General features: G+C 53.5%; 1 protein-coding gene across 20 annotated transcripts in view; it reads right to left on the reverse strand.

Annotated features, from left to right (window-relative positions):
• Window positions 1-651: 651 nt before the first annotated feature.
• L (zinc finger protein Lobe) overlaps window positions 652-18078 on the reverse strand; it is a 287693-nt gene continuing 270266 nt past the window's right edge. For all 20 annotated transcript variants that reach the window (XM_065426791.1, XM_070530685.1, XM_065426792.1 and 17 more), the window contains 4 exons: window positions 8670-8911; window positions 6189-6575; window positions 4650-4760; window positions 652-2961 (listed from right to left, as the gene is read on the reverse strand). In XM_065426791.1, coding sequence (XP_065282863.1) covers window positions 1255-2961; window positions 4650-4760; window positions 6189-6575; window positions 8670-8911 — 2447 coding nt within the window. In that variant the 3' untranslated portion in view covers window positions 652-1254. The remainder of the gene's footprint in view (window positions 2962-4649; window positions 4761-6188; window positions 6576-8669; window positions 8912-18078) is intronic.

An 18078-nucleotide genomic window follows, 5' to 3' on the forward strand; every position in this document is an offset into this window, starting at 1 on the left:
TTTCCGGTTTCTGTGTCCTTTTAGTTACTTTATACCCCCCGATCTTGTCGGTTTTCCTTGGCTAATTATTTTTTCTCTCCTGAGCTCACTAATTTCTCTAACTATGCTTGCACGCTTGTGACCTACTCTGAGCTCATAAGCAATTAATTACGCAGTGGCGACTAGCTTGTGGAACCACGCACCTTTCATGGTAGCAACAACTCTCACGCCATGTTTTTCTTCTTAAACATCAAGGCGCACGTTATACAAGCGCATTTTTGCAGAATAAAGAGTACATATAAGGAAAGCTGGTAACGGAGTTGTCAGCTGCATTAGGGGTTGCTTCGATATGACACACGTCAGTGCTACGTCAAGCCGTTGTAAGCTGCAGGCATGCTTTGTCTTCCAAGAGTGGCCGGCAGTGGAGGTATGCATGCCATTACATTGCAACTCATTAACGCTGTTCCAGTCTCCGTTCCGTGCTTTCAGCTAAATGGAGATGATTTTCCTTTTTGAAACAATTTTAGGTATTGGTACAAATTTAATAAATATGTATACTAACATGTCATTCAGTCAGGTTCAGCGTGACGGAAAGAACCTGTACAAGCACAACTATCGGCAGGACACCATATTGCATGCGTATTCGCGCAATGATGAAAACCAAAATGCGTGTTTTCCCTTAAAAATACGAACTTTATTTGCCTCGTGAACCTTGTAAACCACACAGGCAAAACGTAAAAAAACTAATTGATATCATATAGTTGTGTAAAGAAACATAAGGATGCTTCTGAAAACACAAACACTGATGATTGAACACTGGGAAGAGTAAAACTATTCATATTTGGCTGTGGTGTATTCACTGTTACAAAGGTGCTTCAAGAAGAGTATTATACCAAGGCATAAAACAACCGCAGCTTAAAATGTATGCAGTTTCATACCCTGCTTTATGATGTCAATACATAGAACAAAAACGTGGCGATGAATATGAATTACTTGTATTTACACGGTTGGGTGAAATTCTTCACCGGAGAAGCACTCGGGTAAGAACAGCCTGAAGACCACACACGCTCCCTTTTTTTTCTTTTTTGACAAGATGATGAGATATATTAGGAGGTATAACTTCTGTATAGACGTGTTGCGATTTGCCTCGAGTCAGGGCTGGGAAAACACGGGAGGCGCGCCACGGAAGAGAAATAAGTTAACAGAAAGACCGCGGGCGCGTTTGATTGTTTGCGAGGTGCACTGCCGTCGCCGCGCACGGTGCACAGGGACTACTCAGCCGCCGTGGCTGCTGCGCACGTGCTGTTCGAGCTCGAGTGGCGACTCGAACTTGATGCGGCACTCGGGGCAGCGGCCCTGGTCCTGGACGCCCTTGGCGTGGAAGCAGTCCTTGCACATGAACGACTGGCGCTCCTGCTGGCGGCCGGTGATGATGCGGCTGGCCGCGTCCAGGGGTCGCTCGCAGACGCAGCACAGCGAGCCCTTGTCGCAGTGCGCCACGTGAAAGCGCGCGTGCATGCGCAGTTCCACCTGAGACATGAGCGTCTGGCGGCACACCACGCAGGGTAGCGGCAAGGCGGGACCACCACCGTGAGAGTTGACGTGCGTCAAGAACTGGTCCTCGGAGCGAAGGACCTCGCGGCAGCCGGCACACGTGGAGCCCTTGACGACCTTGCAGTGCGTCAGCTTGTGCTCGGCGAGCGTGGTGGCCGAGGGGCACATCTCATCGCAGATGTTGCACTTGTGCTTACTGGGGCTTGCCGTGTGACTCTTCATGTGGTTCTCCAGGTCCGAGCGGGACTTGCATGGTTCGTTGCAATACGCGCACAGCAGGCTCACCGACTTCTGCGACGAAGAGCGTACGTTGTGCACTTGCTTGCGGTGCGCCGCCAGCAGGGCGTCCGCTCCAAACGCCTGGTCGCAGATTTCGCACTTAATGTCCTTGATCCTCGACTTGACGCTCAGGTTCTGCACACCGTCCGGGTGCAAGGTGAGGTCGGCCGCGTGACAAGCCTGCATGTGCTTCTCGAGCAGGAATTCTACGTGAAAGGCTTGACTGCACAGGGCACACGCGAATTGTTTGCCGTGCGTGTCCAGGTGGCTTTGGAGCAGGGGCTCGCTAGCAAATGTCTGGTCACACAACAGGCACCGGTAGGGCGCAGCCTTAGCTAAGTGCGTGACTTGAACGTGAAGAGCGAATTCTGGCTCAGACCGGTAGGCGGCGTTGCAAGCGCTACACTTGAATACTTGGCACTCGTTGCTGTGCTTGACGGCGAAGTGAACCTGGACTCCAACTTTGGAGTCGAACACGTCCCGGCAGAGCGCACAGCGGTAAAGGTGGTGGGCATGAACGTCAAGCAGGTGCTTCTGTAGCTCGTCAGGCCGCGCGAAGAGCTTTAGGCACGCCTGGCAGCCGTACTCGACCGACGTGGCCAGGAAGTGCGCGGCAACGTGCGCCTCGAGTTGCTGCGAGGACGGGAACTCGGCGCGGCACTCGGGGCAGCAGCGTGACATGCGTCCTTCCAGGTGCGACGCCAGGTGCGCCCGGAACGACTCGAAGTCTGGCGACGCGGCGCCGCACTGGCTGCAGAGCAAAGGTCCGCCGCCGGAGTCGGCCCCCATCATGGCCGACATGCGCTTGCTCAGCACCTCGCTGAAGCTGTGAGCAGCCAGCGTGTGAGTCTGCAGGGCGTGGACGCTGGGTAGCTTCATGCCGCAGTACTCGCACTCGTACGACGCGTCCACCACAGACGAGGCCGTGGTGGCGGCCGGCGGCGACTGGCGGGACACCGAGCGGCCGCTGGGCTCCGGCCGCAGTTGGTGCGACGGCCCCACCAGCGAGGCCGCCGAGAAGGGAACGTGGGAGGCGCGCACGTGCGCCTGCAGCGCCTCCAGGCTGCTGAAGTCGCGCCGGCTGCAAAAGCCGCACGCCAGCGGCTCCCCTCCGTCGCGGGGACTCGTGCTGCCGGCCCGCTCGGACATCTGCAACGAAGCGCAGATCGTCAGCATCGCGAGCAGTGAAGCGACAAAAAATGCCACCCGAAAACTAAACACACGCGCGCTTTTTTTTGCAAGTTGAGAAGGCAGATACCAATTCAGGTCATCGCAAGAACTGAAATTGCACCTCTTTCGCGTCGCAAGCCCTCCTTTATGGATGTCAAGTAATCTATTTTGAATATGCCGAACGTGAGCCGGGAGGAATATGAAGGGAGCCGTTCGAATACAATCCCCACGACCCCGAGTGACCAGGTACGAAAGCATTGCGCGAGCGCACTGTTTTCCCCTACTCCAACATATAAAGAAAACACAAGTACAAATAAATAAATCAACAAATAAATAAAATGATACCCTTCGACGTGGGCGCACTCGGCAAGTATAAAACACGCCGTCGTATGTGCGCGAGCCTTGCATGCCCCCCGCTATTCATTTCGATCCAGAAGGAAAAGCCCCAGCCCCTATGTCTCTCTCTCTGTTTCTTTTTTTTTTTAACGTTGCCTCCCTGCGACACAATGTGCCTCGTCGCATGCAAATAGAAGCCATCTTCCCTCCCGGTATGGCCCCACCCGGTCAAACACAACCCAACTGTTAGATAGGGATTCCTATATTTTTTATTTCTCTCTAGGAATAGATGGACAACAGATTTTCCTGTTTTGATGAAGGAAGGAGAATAGGACGTCCACATTCAAATCTGCGTGGCTCAGGCTTCATCCGAATCTGCATCCACCGAAATCCCTCGTATAGACTGTGCGCGGACGCCATGGCAGTCCCCATAGATTACATGAATTGAACTGTGTGCCTGGATCACAAACATGGAGTCAGCACGAGCACAAGAGCCTTTTGTCTGCGTACTCTTTTGAATGCGCATCCGCGCTTCGGACGATGCCCGTATGAATACACGTGGAGTACTTAAGCCGGTCTGCTTACTAAATAAAAGGATTGACTCGACGTCGAGCGATGTGCCGACACCGCTGTTTGCAGTGACAAAACACCAATTTCGCGTGGCTTAATAAATATATAGTGTCTTAATAAAACGTCCTCGGTGTGAGTGCAAAATACGGCGGAACTGCTAAACAATGTGCACGCAGCCAACTGCAGACATCAACTTGAAATTAAACTTGCGGCAAGTACTGTACAACGGCAACAGCATTAAGAACATCGCGAGATTGACGCCTTGATTATATGGCATACAAAAGAGTGCGCATATGTTTTATTTGGTGCATTATGAAGTTACAACGCAAAAACTGCAAGGCCAGCCAGCGAGGATAAGTTGTTACGAAGATACATGTTCGACCAACCGCTTGTAGACTGTTATTTGTTTTGGCATCCGTTAAACTCAAGAACCTGACAGTGTTATTTTATTTTCGAAAGCCGCTTACTTGCACGGAAGTCGCATAATTCACGTGGACCCAAAGCATACCTAAGGAACCTCCGGCTTATATCGTCGTCGCTCGCAAAGGTCACATTTACGTACAATAAAAAGATATATTCTTATAAAAGTCTACACAAGGGCCTTTTTCACAAGTATTTATAATTTTCTGTGTTTTGTTTGAAGTTGGGGGACGTAAGCGCTAACTGGTGGTTCGATGGCACTATAGACCCATGTATGTCACAAACAGGTGTGCGATAGCAGGCACTATCCGGGCGCTAGTCCAAATGGTGAGTGGACTTACCGATTTGCATCCGTTTGCTTGGACTTCAACGCTGCCCGGACCAGGGCTGCCACCGGTTAGGCTCAGTTTGTCAGTTGAGCAGGAGGAGCTGTCGTCCCGCGACATGGACGTCTGCGACAAGATGGGAATCTATATTAGAGTAATATGGAGCAGGGCCACACTTGTGCGCGCATACAACATCGCCGTCGTTCGTAAGTGTATACGCATATATAACAAGTACCTGTTCAAGAAGGGCGCACTCTATTTCGTAAATCTGTATTATTTTTCTTTTCTTTGCATTTCAGGTTTTGGTAAAGAATCCAACGCGATAATGTGATGGAACACAACGATGCGATCACTCTCTCGCTGTCATATATATTGGCCGGCGCATATAAGCGCCGGCCAACGCATAAGAGCACACACACATAAAATACGTTTTGACGCTCGTAAGAGCTGCTAACATGAATGCGTCCACTTGCTCGTTCACTATTCCTATAAGGGAAAGGCCGATGGAGGCCGTGGCAACGTGTTAAAATGTACGCATTTTAAGCGTTACCTCGTGAGAGCATTCCATATACTGTGCATGCAGCGGCGTTGCACATGCGACATGCGATTCCCCATTTGGTGAGCGTCTCACTACTACTATTCCTTGTACTGCTAGCAGGAGTAGTAGAAGTAGTGGTATCTATATAATTTTTTTGGTGCGGAGAGCAGTCACCAGCACACTGGCTTCGTGAGCTCCTCGACGGCATGCGCATAACATCTTGCGCGCGTGTGTCAGGTAAAATGTGTCGTACAAGCATGCGACAGGACTGGGAGAACGCTGTCGGTGGTCGCAAGGGCAGGCTCCAATAGGGTCATAACTAGTGTTCATCATTTTCGGTTCAAGCCAGGGGAAACCGAAAGAGCTACGCCGAATATTTTCCCCAGAATTCGGTTTTAACCGAAGAGGATTAGTGAAAGTAAATTTACTAGATAGCAAAAATCGGCGCGCCGCAGCTAGCCTACGTGAACTGGTCCAATTATGCAAGGCGCCTGGAGAGGTCACGCGCTATTCTGGCGCCCAAGCAATGAGGCAGAGTGAATGCACGGACGGCGTCGTGGCATGCAGCACATTTCAGAAATTTAGTTCCTATGGAACTAATAAATATGATTTCTTTCTCTCTGTTACTTTTCACAGTGGCTCGTAAGACCTAGTCCTATCTATATATCTATACCTGCTGTTCTCTTTTTCCTGTATTATAAGGTCTGAATGTATTTAGTCTTCCAATCTCAAATGCGTTGACTCTCAATTACTGCACAGACACATCGCCATATATGGTGCTATACCTTTGCTAGACTGTTTCTCTAAAATGTTGTTATTCTGCACATTCGATGCAACTATACAGTGCTGAAGAGCGTGGATCTGCAGCTTACAGTCGATTTAGTGCCAACAGGATTAGTAGACTAGATAGACACCTAAATTGCGAGAAATTAACCGCCAAGAAAGTTGGCGCAAATTCACCTGGAAGAAATGTATTCGGAAAAAAAGAACAAAATGCGGGCACAATGAACACTCACCGATCCATTGTCAGCGGGGTTGCCTGCTGCAGCGAGCGTCGCCGCTCCGTTAGCCGACGCCAGACTCGAGCCGGGCCGGGAGAGCGCGGCCGACGGCTCGAGGCCGTTGACGGCGGCGGCGCTCTTGCGGTGATTCTGCATGTGCGAGGTGAGGGCCGCCGCGGTGTTGTAGCCGCGGTTGCACATGGCGCACTGAAAGGGCTTGGCGTGGTCGTGAGTCTTCATGTGGATCTTGAGGTGATCGGAGCGCGAGAAGGCCGCCTCGCACTGCGAGCACCGGTACTTGCGGTCTCCCGTGTGCAGCTTCACGTGCCGGTCGCGACTGCGTTTGTGCTTGAACAGCCGCTGGCAGAAGTCGCACCGAAACGGCATCCGGTCGCTGTGCACCTGCAACGGACAAGTGCGCACACGTCACGGTCACCGCATCACAGTGTGTCGCCGAAGAGCATCGTGCAGGCGTGGACATATATAATACATATACGTATGAGGCGGAGCCTTCATGTCTGAGCGATTTATTTTATGTGATGCTTAGGAGATGCTGGTGCCTTTAATTGGTAACCGCTAATTATAATAAAGGCCCCAGATATGAAAAAATGGCCAGGCTTAGCTTGGTTAAGCCAAGAATGCGTTGCACATTGCGCGAGTTGGGGCCCAGCTTTTCCTCCGGCTGTCGTGACGTCACGTCACGTGGTTGCGCTAAAGGTCAATGGTGGCTGCCCGGCCGCGCCCAAGGGCTGAACTGAGTGGTTGCAATATGCAACGCATAAAAGAAATTTGTGAGCTTAACTACGGCAGTCGAGTATACATGAGTGCCAACGCCGCCATGCACTATATCAGAAAGATTCAGGTTGCTCGAACCGATCAAGAGCCTTTAGTCACGGCGCCTCTGAGCAGCAAAAATTAGTCGAAATATTTATCTATTGCGTCCCCGCGGTTGTTTGCGGCATATATTCATCGGTTTGGTAATGTCGTCGAGGTATAGTGTATTTCGAGAAAAAAAAAATTCGATCATTTTCGAGCACAGAAGTTTACCAGACACGAGGACTGACCATGTAAGCGTTTTCATCCCGCCATCATAATTTACGATTTGTCGAGATTTTTCAGGCACGTGAAACCACCGCTAAATATTGGTGACGGTAAAATTTCCAGCTCTTGGGCGAGCGTTCTGGTTGCCAACCAATTACTAACAGTTTCGCATTTCTTCAACGTTCCCCAATTCTTAGCCGACTCTTTCATGAGAGAGATAAGAAAACATGCCGTGTTAAAACGTGAGTGCCAAAGTATCACAAATGTGTGCAAGCATCTGCACTTGGCGTATTAGAGTGTGAAGACCTGGTTTGTGAAGACAAAAAGTCGCCTATGCAGCCCCGGGATTGCGCTCTGTCCATTAGCGCGGAAGGATGTGCTTCGCCGACCGAGCAGACAATGGCAGCGCTAGTTAGTCCTCGCTTGCAACACGCAGGCGTCCTTGCACAAAAGCTCATTTGCACACGCGTAAGCCCGTAAGTGGACATGTGCGCTTCTCTAGATGGCCAGATCAAAGGCAGCGGTGGCCGCAGTGCAGAAGGCATCCTCCGATCCGCATCAGCGGTAGGCAGTCACGATTGACGGCAAGTTGGCGCACATTAGCGGGCCAACCAGATAAACAGGCCGAATGGGACGCCGTAGCGGGACAGCGAGTACTGCCCCAGAGGTAACCGGCCGGCGCTAATCCACTTTGGCCGGCCGCAAGGCCAAGCCAGGGATGCCTCAAATTAGATGATCTAAATTGCGTTGTCGCACCTCCGCGCCATTCTCGGCGCTTTCGTTTTTCTTCCCTCGGCCGTTGTGCGGCGCCAGGTCTAGCGGCCATGATATTCGCGGGTCCTGGATTAGGCGTAAGCACGTTAATGTGGATCGGGTAACCGCATTGCGGGCAGGGACTCGATCTTGCTCTCGGGGGAGCGGGGTCTGGTCAGCATCTCCTCGCGCACGGCACGCTGCAATGCGGGGAGCCGCTTTATGTCTCGCCGCTGCTGGCGGCGCTGAGCGGGACGGCCCCTCTCGTCAAAGATTTATAGCCTTTTTTATAGGCTGGCCACTCTCCCGAGCGACCCGTGTTGTGGCGTGCGGGCCTCGGCAATTGTCAACGAAGGGCAGAAAGGACAAGTCCTCGGCAGCACCCACGAAAAGGCCGTGGACCTCGGTACGTATACCTCGCGCACTGTGCCAGGAATTGCCGAGGCAAATAGCTAATAAAAGCGGGCGTTGTTGGTGCGCGGCTGCACAGCGCGAGCAGAGCGAAGCCAGCAAGCGGGGCAGAAGTTCAGGGAGAGCATTGCTGGCTGTTTGGCGAGAGAGGGAAGCGAGCATCGTAAGCGTGGCTTGCCTGTTATAGCATATTCGGGCGACATTCAACGAGCATAGCGTATACGCGCGCAGCGAACGCAGCCCGATCGCGCACGGGCAGGATGTGCGATTTGGCACCACGGTTTGGCGTACCTGTTCGTGTCGCTTGAGGTAGCTGAGCCTGGGGAAGGCCTTGTCGCAGAAGTGGCAGGCGTAGGGCGTCGCCTCTGTGACGCCGATGGTGAAGGACAGCTCGGAGTCGGAGCAGGAGGCCGACGCCGGGCCGCCGGCCAGCAGCGAGGGAGGGGGCGACAGTGACGCCGACGTCAGCTCGTCCTCGGGGCTGCCGGACGAAGAGCGCCACGACGAGGGCGTGCCTGCGCCCGGGGCTGCCCCTGGGGACAAGACAGGCGCGCGCTCAGAAACCGCGGACACGCCCGGCGCGACAGCACGTGTCTGCCGCCTTCGCACAAAGCTCATCTTCACGAGTAGCACTTAGGCAAGTAGCGCTTCAATAACGCCGCGAGTGAAACAGAGCGGGTGTCGCTCTCGGACAAGTTCAAGGGCACGTTGCGGAACGCGTCGGGCTATGACATGCAGCAAGGAAGCGAACAATAACTAACACATGCCGCACATGTCTCGATGTTCATGTGCAAGGCATACGAGAGTCCTCCGCACCCAATTACGCGCACCCTGTGCGGACGAACCCTTGCCACGACGACGCAAGGGCGTGCATGGCCGCCCGCTGAGCGCAGCCCAGACGTGCTCCACGGGGGGTCGCGCCGCGCCCGCGCGTTTAATAACCGGCGTCGGAAAAGGAGGAAGTCCGCACAATGGCAGCCGGGGACCGCAGCAACGGCGCTCCATAAAGCCGCCTCCCCCAACCGTGACCCCTCCGCCACCCACCCGCGATCGGGAAAAATAAACCTCGAGCACTGCTGCCCTCGCCAGGGGCTCTCTTCCCAGAACTCGTCGGCGTCTGGCGGGGCCGTTTTGTCAGCCCCATCGGTCGGTGCCGGATTTTCGGGACCCAAGGTGGCCCTTCCTTCCGTCACGGAGAGGGCGAGAAAGCGCCGTTTCGCGAGCCTTGTCTAAATCAAGCGCCGCGTGTGTGCTCCACCCAGTTGGGCGCCAGTGCCCCTCCCCCTTCCTTGCGGCGCCCGCTTGCTCGGCCGCTTGCTCATCCGAGCTGACAACTCAATAGAGCGGGCCGCTGGGTGACCCTGCGCACAAAGGGCCATCCAGGCCGGATTCCTCGAAACCCCCCCGTCGCGGTGCCTGCGCCGACTCCGCAACAGGTCCGGACGTCTTCATCGCCGGATCACGGTGCGCGAGCCCTTTGTGGCACGGCTGCGCCCGTGGCATTCCGTGGGGCCCAACGGTGGCACTAGCGGAAACCTCATGAATGAATATGGGCCACTCGCCGGCTTGGAAAAGTCGCGTGAGCTGCCTACGTGAGCGCCATTAAATGAGAGACAACGCGCGCCAAGCTGGTTTTCCATAAAAGTGCTCGCTGCAAACCCCCGACAGCAGATAAGGTCCCCAAGATCCGGTGACCGAGAACTGGACGTGCACCAGTTCCTCTCGCAAAGCATACAAAAAAGTTACTTCGAGTTGGACTTTTTTTTTTTTAGTGTAAAGTTTATCAGCGCGAACTGCGACTCCCAAAAGGATCGTAAAGTAATCAAACATAATCGCAGCTCTCGTTTTTCTCGAGCAAAACGAAAAGCAAAGAAAAGCGAGTTTTCTATCCTATAGAAGGAGTTGATTAGAAAACTTATTTTATTTAGAAAATTCAATTTTTGACTCCGCCCTGAAGTAAGCCGGCATCTAGACACGCTATACGTTGCAGTGACTACTCGGGTTCGATTTTGCTCTTATCGAACCGCTTACAGCTGCCACAATACCCAGCGCTTTACACCACGTCGTCCTCCAGAATGAACACTGCCGGTATACTCGCTTAATGAGATGGTCGAGCAGAAATACTGTGCAAACGGTATTCTGAGAAAGTTAGAGTTTGTAATGAAGCAAAAAAAAAAAGAGAAATATTTATACTTGAAATCGACATCCTACCATGCTTCTATTTATTCACTGTCCGTTCTTGAGAGTGATCATAGACTTTATATTCAAGCTGAAGTTACTGCACCACAATAACGCTAACATATCTGTTGCATCCAGTGCAAATAGCGCACTTGTACAGTCCTGTAATCGTACTAAAGCTGTCTCTCTGCGAATCACTGCGCGCTCTCCTGCTGTCCTTGGAGACTTTCGAACCATGCGCGTATCCTTAAGGCACCTGCGCTTTCACACATCAGGCACACGGAGGAAGTCCTAACTGGCATCCCAAGCATGATTTGTGCGTGTCTTAAATATCTCGTCGCATCTGTCAGTGTGTTTGCCTGTGCAAATGCTTCTAAGAGGAGAGAGAAAAAGAGATATGGGAGGCGACTTGCAAGTGACGCGCAAATCAAGTACAAGCCCCCAGGAAACAAAACGCTCGACACAAAATTCCAAGCTACCGAATCACCGGGGGAAAAAAGGTGGGCGCGTTAGAGTGTAATCTCGCGGAAGGTACTCAAGTCGAGTGCGCGCCTGCTAAAAACAAACTCGACTAGTGACGAGGAACGTGAAAAACCGCATCCGCAGTAGACGAGCCAGCGCAGCGGTCCATTCAGTCAGCGCTTTGGCACCTTATCGGCATCTCTTCGGATGGAGAGATTGCGCTGCTGGCCCGTGTCCGGCAGCCACAGGGCGGCCGCCCTGAGTCGGGCCTGCAGCGAAAGCGAGAGCCCACCGCGCGTGGGCACTTTTACGACTTTGTTTTTGCACTGTCTCTTGCTTCGTGTGCTCCTCCACTGCTGGAGCTTCTCAGCGGAGGTGGTCTCTGCTGGGCGCGTCCGCCGCAGATTGCGATGGAGGGGGGGTGGAGGGAAGGGAGAGGTCACAAGTGTCGCCCGCGTGGCCGGCTCGGTGCCACGCACGCGCGCGCTCACCATGCGCGCACGGGGGTCGTCTCTGGGCACCCCCCCTTTCCCTCCACGGACGCCGCGCCAGGGAGGTCGCGGCCAGATGCAGTGGACAGATAGGGCGCAGCACCTCTTCGCCCTTGCGGCCTGCCGAGCGCGGCGTCGCGTGCGTACCTCTGGCCACTGTCTCGAAAATCGCGGTCCTTCGCAAAACGTGCCTCTTTGTCCACGGTGACCCGCGATGCTGCTCAGCGTTTGGGACACAAAGAGATTCAAGGGCTCGGCAATTCTTTCTTTGTCGGCCTAACTGCAAGCAGCGTCTCTTCAGCGCATCTTTTTCGGTGAACCATTCATTCGGGCTATGTTGTGTTGCGTGGTTTCACTCTCTCTTGTGAGCTGCTTGACTGTCTTCCTCTGTCTAGTCAGCTAACACTGGCGATGCGGTAATTATTATTCAATACGCCAAACATAAAGCTGCGCGATGCAATACTTCGTGGCCAGAGCACGACTTCCCGCAAGACGGGACTAAAACAAGCACTTGGCAGCACCAGTTCATAGCCTGAAGGCCTTTTTTAATTAGAGCGGTCGCAGGGACTCTCCGACATGGCGGCGATTTCATCATGGAAGACAGTTCTAGCTTTCACAGTTGTACTCGGTGTAAGAACGAGCAGAATAACACTTAGAAGAGCCAAGAATTGGGCTAGTTGATGTGCATTCATTTTTCTTTGCGCTATGTGCTGGAAGACACTAACAGGGACGAAACGAACACTGGTTCTCCCCCGTGTCACTTCCTATCCTCTTTACAACCAGTGTTCGTTTCGTCCCTGTTAGTGCCTTCCATTATATAGCGCAAGGAATAATAAACGAGCAGAATAGTCGACGCGCTTTGCAGACGCGAGTGCAATATCTTCCCTAGTGAACCGAGGTTTAGGGCTATGCCGTTTGACTGCCGTTGGAATAAGGCATCTGCGAACTAAGTGAGTTATTAGTAGTTTCATGAGAGTACTGACAGACGGTCGGTGGATTGGAAGGGGTGCCGCGCATGCACGGAGCCACGAAGGTGGTGCTGCAGAAGAAGAAAGCGGCACTTGTCTAGCGGCGACCAGTAATTTTCCAAGAAGCGCTCTCGGTCTGTCTGACGCACGCCGCCGACAAGTGAGTGCACCTTTCGCTACGGCCAAGGTGCGCAGCCGAGAGGCGCTGTTATGAACTCCCCAACCGGTGCCACCAGTGTTACGAACTTCCAACCGGTGCCACCAGTGTTACGACATCCAACCGGTGCCACCAGTGTTACGAACTTCAACCGCTGCACCACGAATACGGCTTTGTGGTCCCGTAGCGCTCGTCACCCGTTTCGTGACAGAGCGTTGGTAGCGAAGACTCCGAGCCTGGCGTCGATGAGAATAACAAAAGGGACTTTATACATTATATACAGGTTATCATACAGGACATGAACGGGTCGGCACTGGGGCCGAGTGCTCACAACAAACGCGACTGTTCTCGCACGACGACGTCCGGCGAAAACGCGTTACACATCTCACCCCAGTCGGGAGCGATACTCTCTCCCGGTGGGGTCGGCAGATCCTGTTTTCGAGCGTCGTGTTGCTGCTTTTATAATCCCCGAGGCCCATTGTCACTCAAACGGCCCAATACAAAGTCAGCACACGACGGTCGTCCGAGGGGTCCAACCAGCGACCGCGCTGGCCACTCGGTTCAAAGTTCGCGCGCGCGGTGACCTCCAGGCAAGGGAGGTGCGGCGCCGGGCCGTCGGGCACACGCGGACACGTCAAAACACGCTGCTCCGCCGAGGCTTCTCCCGCACGAAGGCGCAGCATCTTGACTTGTGAAGGGAGAATTATGGCGCTCGCAGGATAGATTCCGCATCTTGCAGATTCGGAATCCGGGCTTGTGGTAATGGCACAACAGCATCCCCGCCCTCAGATAAGGCGCCGGGAAGACGAGCTGCCTCCACGTGGCTCGGATGCCAGGCGCGCACGTTCGTCAGGCTCGTCCAAGTTCACGTCCAGTGTCGGGACGCCAGGTAACATCACGTGCCCAGGTCCGACTCGCCAGGACAGGAGCTCTGCTCACCACGTCGTCGCCAAGGCACCTTGACCAGCTCCGCTCGGGTCGTTCCTAAGACCTTGCTTCTCGCCACTGGTCCCGCTTGGTCGTTCTGCAGCTTGCAAAACCGACCGGCAAAAGGCAACACCCAACACGAACAAGTGCCCTCTGTCTCCCGTCAAACACCAGACAAGGCCATAATTCAAATCAACCTAATTAATCGCTATCCCCTTTTGCTCCCGCTGCAACAAGAGGCAGGTGTACGATCTAGCACACAAGGCTCAAACAATCAGTTTTCAAATTAACAACACACTAAAATAGAAACAATTATTAATCAGCAATAATAATTACAAATAGAATGGTCCCCTTGAAATCGCTTTGGACCGAAAACATACTTCTGAGGAAGCAAATGAGGTCATTCATTTTTCCCGGCGATATTTTCGCGGAATCTGAAGCTGCTTATATTTGCGACCCTGCTTATCCGTGTAGCGGCGGTACAATAAGCCAGGTTCCTTGCCAAATGAAACCCCCTTTTTTTCCACTCCCCGTTTGACGCTCTTCCTCAGATCGGCTAATGAACAAGCTTCCTGTTGCTCGCGAATCAGACTTTTTCTTTCAACTGCAGCCTGCTCCTGCCGGCTGGCGGAAACCGGAGCGAGTGCGGAGCCCGCGTCGCCTAATTGCGGCGTCGAGTCTATATCGCGGCTAGCACTGCACGCGTCACTCCCACTCACTTCCAGGACCCGCTCGTCTAGGCCAGCCTCCGAGCTCTGCCTCTCCCGTGACTGCTCGCCACTCAAGTTACCGTGATCGGTCCGTGTGCCGCACCGCCTTTCGCTTCCCGACGCTAAGTCAAGTTCCCTCGACAGCGGGCGCGCTTTGGATCGCGTGGGGGCCATGTACGCCACGTCGGCAAAGAATGATTTGCCCTGATCCCTCAGCAGCTGCTCCGAGCTATTTGAGAAGAGGTAGGAAAATTGCTCCGGGAGGGCGGCTGTCACAGCGGCTTCGGTGTTAAGTTTCCCAAATTCTCCTTCAATGCTAACCGTTGCGATCGGTAAACAGACACTCTCCTTCTCGGCCACTTGCCGTATCCTAACGCACTCTCCCGTAAAATCACTCGAGGAGACGAAAGACGGGTGAACAACGTCCATAGTTGCTGCAGAGTCCCGCAGTGCTCGGCACTTCTTGCCGTTTACCTTAATTTCCTGCACATAGGGCTCCAATAGACGTATGTTTTTGTTAGTTTCCTGTATCGTTGCAAAAGCAATTCTCTCTGGGCAGCTTGCAGCGATGTGCCCTTGCTTTTTGCAATTGTAGCAGGTTAACGGTTTCCGTTTTTCAAAGGAACGCGTCATTTCGTTTCGCTGTTTCGGACCATCGTCATCATTCTGAGATGCATTCTGTCCATCCCTTACAGTTTCTTTGGGAAGGGACTCGTCGTCCCGAAACTCGCGACGCGTGATTTCCTTCCGTTCGTCGGGCTTCCCGTAAAACCCATCTCTTCTATCTGCTTTTTCTATGCGCACTGCCTTGCTGTGCAAGCTGCGGCGGGTGTAATACTCTTCCGCTAACTCTGCTGCCTTGTTTAGCTTAACCTCCTTTAGCCTATCTTGCAGCCAGAGCCGGACATCCTCATCAATGCAACGGTAGAACTGCTCCAACGCGATGCATTCGACAATTTTGTCGCGGTCGTCGTAAACCTCTTCGCCCTTCAGCCATTCCACCAGGTCGGCTTTTAGACGAAACGCGAAGTCAACATTCGACTCCTTACCCTTTTTTGCATACCGGAACCTCTGCCGGAAAGCTTCGGGCGACAATTTGTACTTCCGCAGTAGCGCTTCCTTCACATCACTGTAGCTCTCAAACGCCTCTTTCGATAAGCAAGTTATTACGTCTGATGCCTCCCCAGGAAGCAACGCTAACAGATTCTGTGCCCAAAGGGATCGCTCAATGCTATTCCGTTCACACACGTGCTCAAATTTCACGAGGTATTTGGCCATATCCTCTCCCACGACAAAGGGTGGAAGTTGATCGCGTATTCTGGGAACATTAGAAGTGAGACTAGGCGCTGGCGAGCTATTTCGGGTCTCCAACTCTTTCATTTTAAGCTCGTGCTCACGAATCTCTCTCCTTTCCTCCATGCAACGTTCCTTCTCCCTCTTTTCCTCCTCGCGACGTTGCTGTTCTCTCCTTTCCTCCTTTTCCTCCTCGCGACGTTGCTGTTCTCTCCTTTCCTCCTTTTCCTCCTCGCGACGTTGCTGTTCTCTCCTTTCCTCCTTTTCCTCCTCGCGACGTTGCTGTTCTCTCCTTTCCTGCTCGCAACGTTCCTTCTCCTCCCTTTCCCGACGTTCATTGATACCCGCCAAGGCCTCAGCGGCTTCCTCAGCCGTTACGTCCCCGGTCCTCATGACCTCAAGGATCGCATTCTTTCTTTTGGTTGAGCCCAACTCAATGCCCAACTCCTCACAAATTTCGAGAAGTTCCTTCACCTTGTACTTCTCCATCGTTCACACTGTCCTCCTGCTGTTTACCCTTTTTGAAAATACCTGCCGTACGCTACTATAACACTACTAGTAAGACATATGCAAGTATTTCACACACTGCCCTGTTTACCCCCTCAGCATCCCCTGGATTTCAAAACACTCTTACTAGGCTTGAAACACACAAGGTTATCACAATGCAACACCAAATCCTTCCCTAAGCTACTATAACCTGTGTCAGAGAAAGTCTGGTGTTTGAGGTAAACTTCAGGCACTCACCGCGCCGAGGTAGCTGATGCCGGTCAATCCCGTAGCTGCCATCCAGTGTTATGAACTCCCCAACCGGTGCCACCAGTGTTACGAACTTCCAACCGGTGCCACCAGTGTTACGACATCCAACCGGTGCCACCAGTGTTACGAACTTCAACCGCTGCACCACGAATACGGCTTTGTGGTCCCGTAGCGCTCGTCACCCGTTTCGTGACAGAGCGTTGGTAGCGAAGACTCCGAGCCTGGCGTCGATGAGAATAACAAAAGGGACTTTATACATTATATACAGGTTATCATACAGGACATGAACGGGTCGGCACTGGGGCCGAGTGCTCACAACAAACGCGACTGTTCTCGCACGACGACGTCCGGCGAAAACGCGTTACACATCTCACCCCAGTCGGGAGCGATACTCTCTCCCGGTGGGGTCGGCAGATCCTGTTTTCGAGCGTCGTGTTGCTGCTTTTATAATCCCCGAGGCCCATTGTCACTCAAACGGCCCAATACAAAGTCAGCACACGACGGTCGTCCGAGGGGTCCAACCAGCGACCGCGCTGGCCACTCGGTTCAAAGTTCGCGCGCGCGGTGACCTCCAGGCAAGGGAGGTGCGGCGCCGGGCCGTCGGGCACACGCGGACACGTCAAAACACGCTGCTCCGCCGAGGCTTCTCCCGCACGAAGGCGCAGCATCTTGACTTGTGAAGGGAGAATTATGGCGCTCGCAGGATAGATTCCGCATCTTGCAGATTCGGAATCCGGGCTTGTGGTAATGGCACAACAGCGCCCTCGCCAGAGGGGCGCGGTGGGAGGAGGCGCGCTCTTTTTGCACCCACGTGTGAGCCGCGCCGCAGAAAGCGAGGGGGGACAGCACACACACAAAAAAAAGGCGTCTTCGAGCAAGAGTCGGCGGGGAACAAAGTGAACCGCAGCGGCAATTGCGTGCGCGCCGCTGGACCGGCATCTTCCCGTAATGAGGCAGCGCGGAGAGATTGAGCTGTTCGCGCAGGAGATGATCGGTGACGTCTATTTATCTGCCCACGTACTACACGCACCCGCGGTTTGTTTCTCTCCGCTCGTTCGCTTCGTAACTTAATTTACGCGAAGTGAGAAGACGCGGCTGCAATTTACGCCACCCGCACCGATCAGAAGAAAAAGGGAAAAAAAACGAACGATGGTTGGGCGCCAAAGCACGGGCGCGAGGGGGGCAGCCTTGAGAAATAGGATGTTTCAGGGCTGACCGTATAGAGTCAAGCTGTGGCCTGCATCCTGCTCCTTGTTTTTCTTTCCTGCTGTTCATGGTGCGATCATTTCTCGCGTATAAATTGCTGCAGGGAAACCGCGCGCCTCGCGGACCACCGCCGTCGCTCGGGGAGGGCCAATATCGAGCCAGTGCAGCACCTGTCGGCGGTGCGCGTAAATTTTTTACTATATGAAAAGCCACGATGTCCGGAATGAACGGCGAAAAGTGTCGGGGCATGTTTCACGCCCTACCGCATCGGTAAATTAAGCCGTGCAACGTATAAATCAGCGTGTCAGTGGCGGCTCGGAAGAATCAAGAAGCTGTCAGGACGGTTCAAAAGAGCATCCATCCGCCTCTGACAAACGGGCTCCTGTGTCTGTTGAAATGTACCTACGTACAACATTCCCAGGGCGTATGTTACAGCCGCTGTCTCGACCCTTTAGCGCTTAAGCCTCCTTTCTGTGCCGCCCACAGCAGCTACCCAAGTACAGATGTCTAGAAAGACTCGCGTTGCAGGCGGGTAGACGCAACAGTGCTGAG

This window comes from Dermacentor albipictus, chromosome 1, assembly GCF_038994185.2.
Source record: "Dermacentor albipictus isolate Rhodes 1998 colony chromosome 1, USDA_Dalb.pri_finalv2, whole genome shotgun sequence".
Lineage (NCBI taxonomy): Eukaryota > Metazoa > Arthropoda > Arachnida > Ixodida > Ixodidae > Dermacentor > Dermacentor albipictus.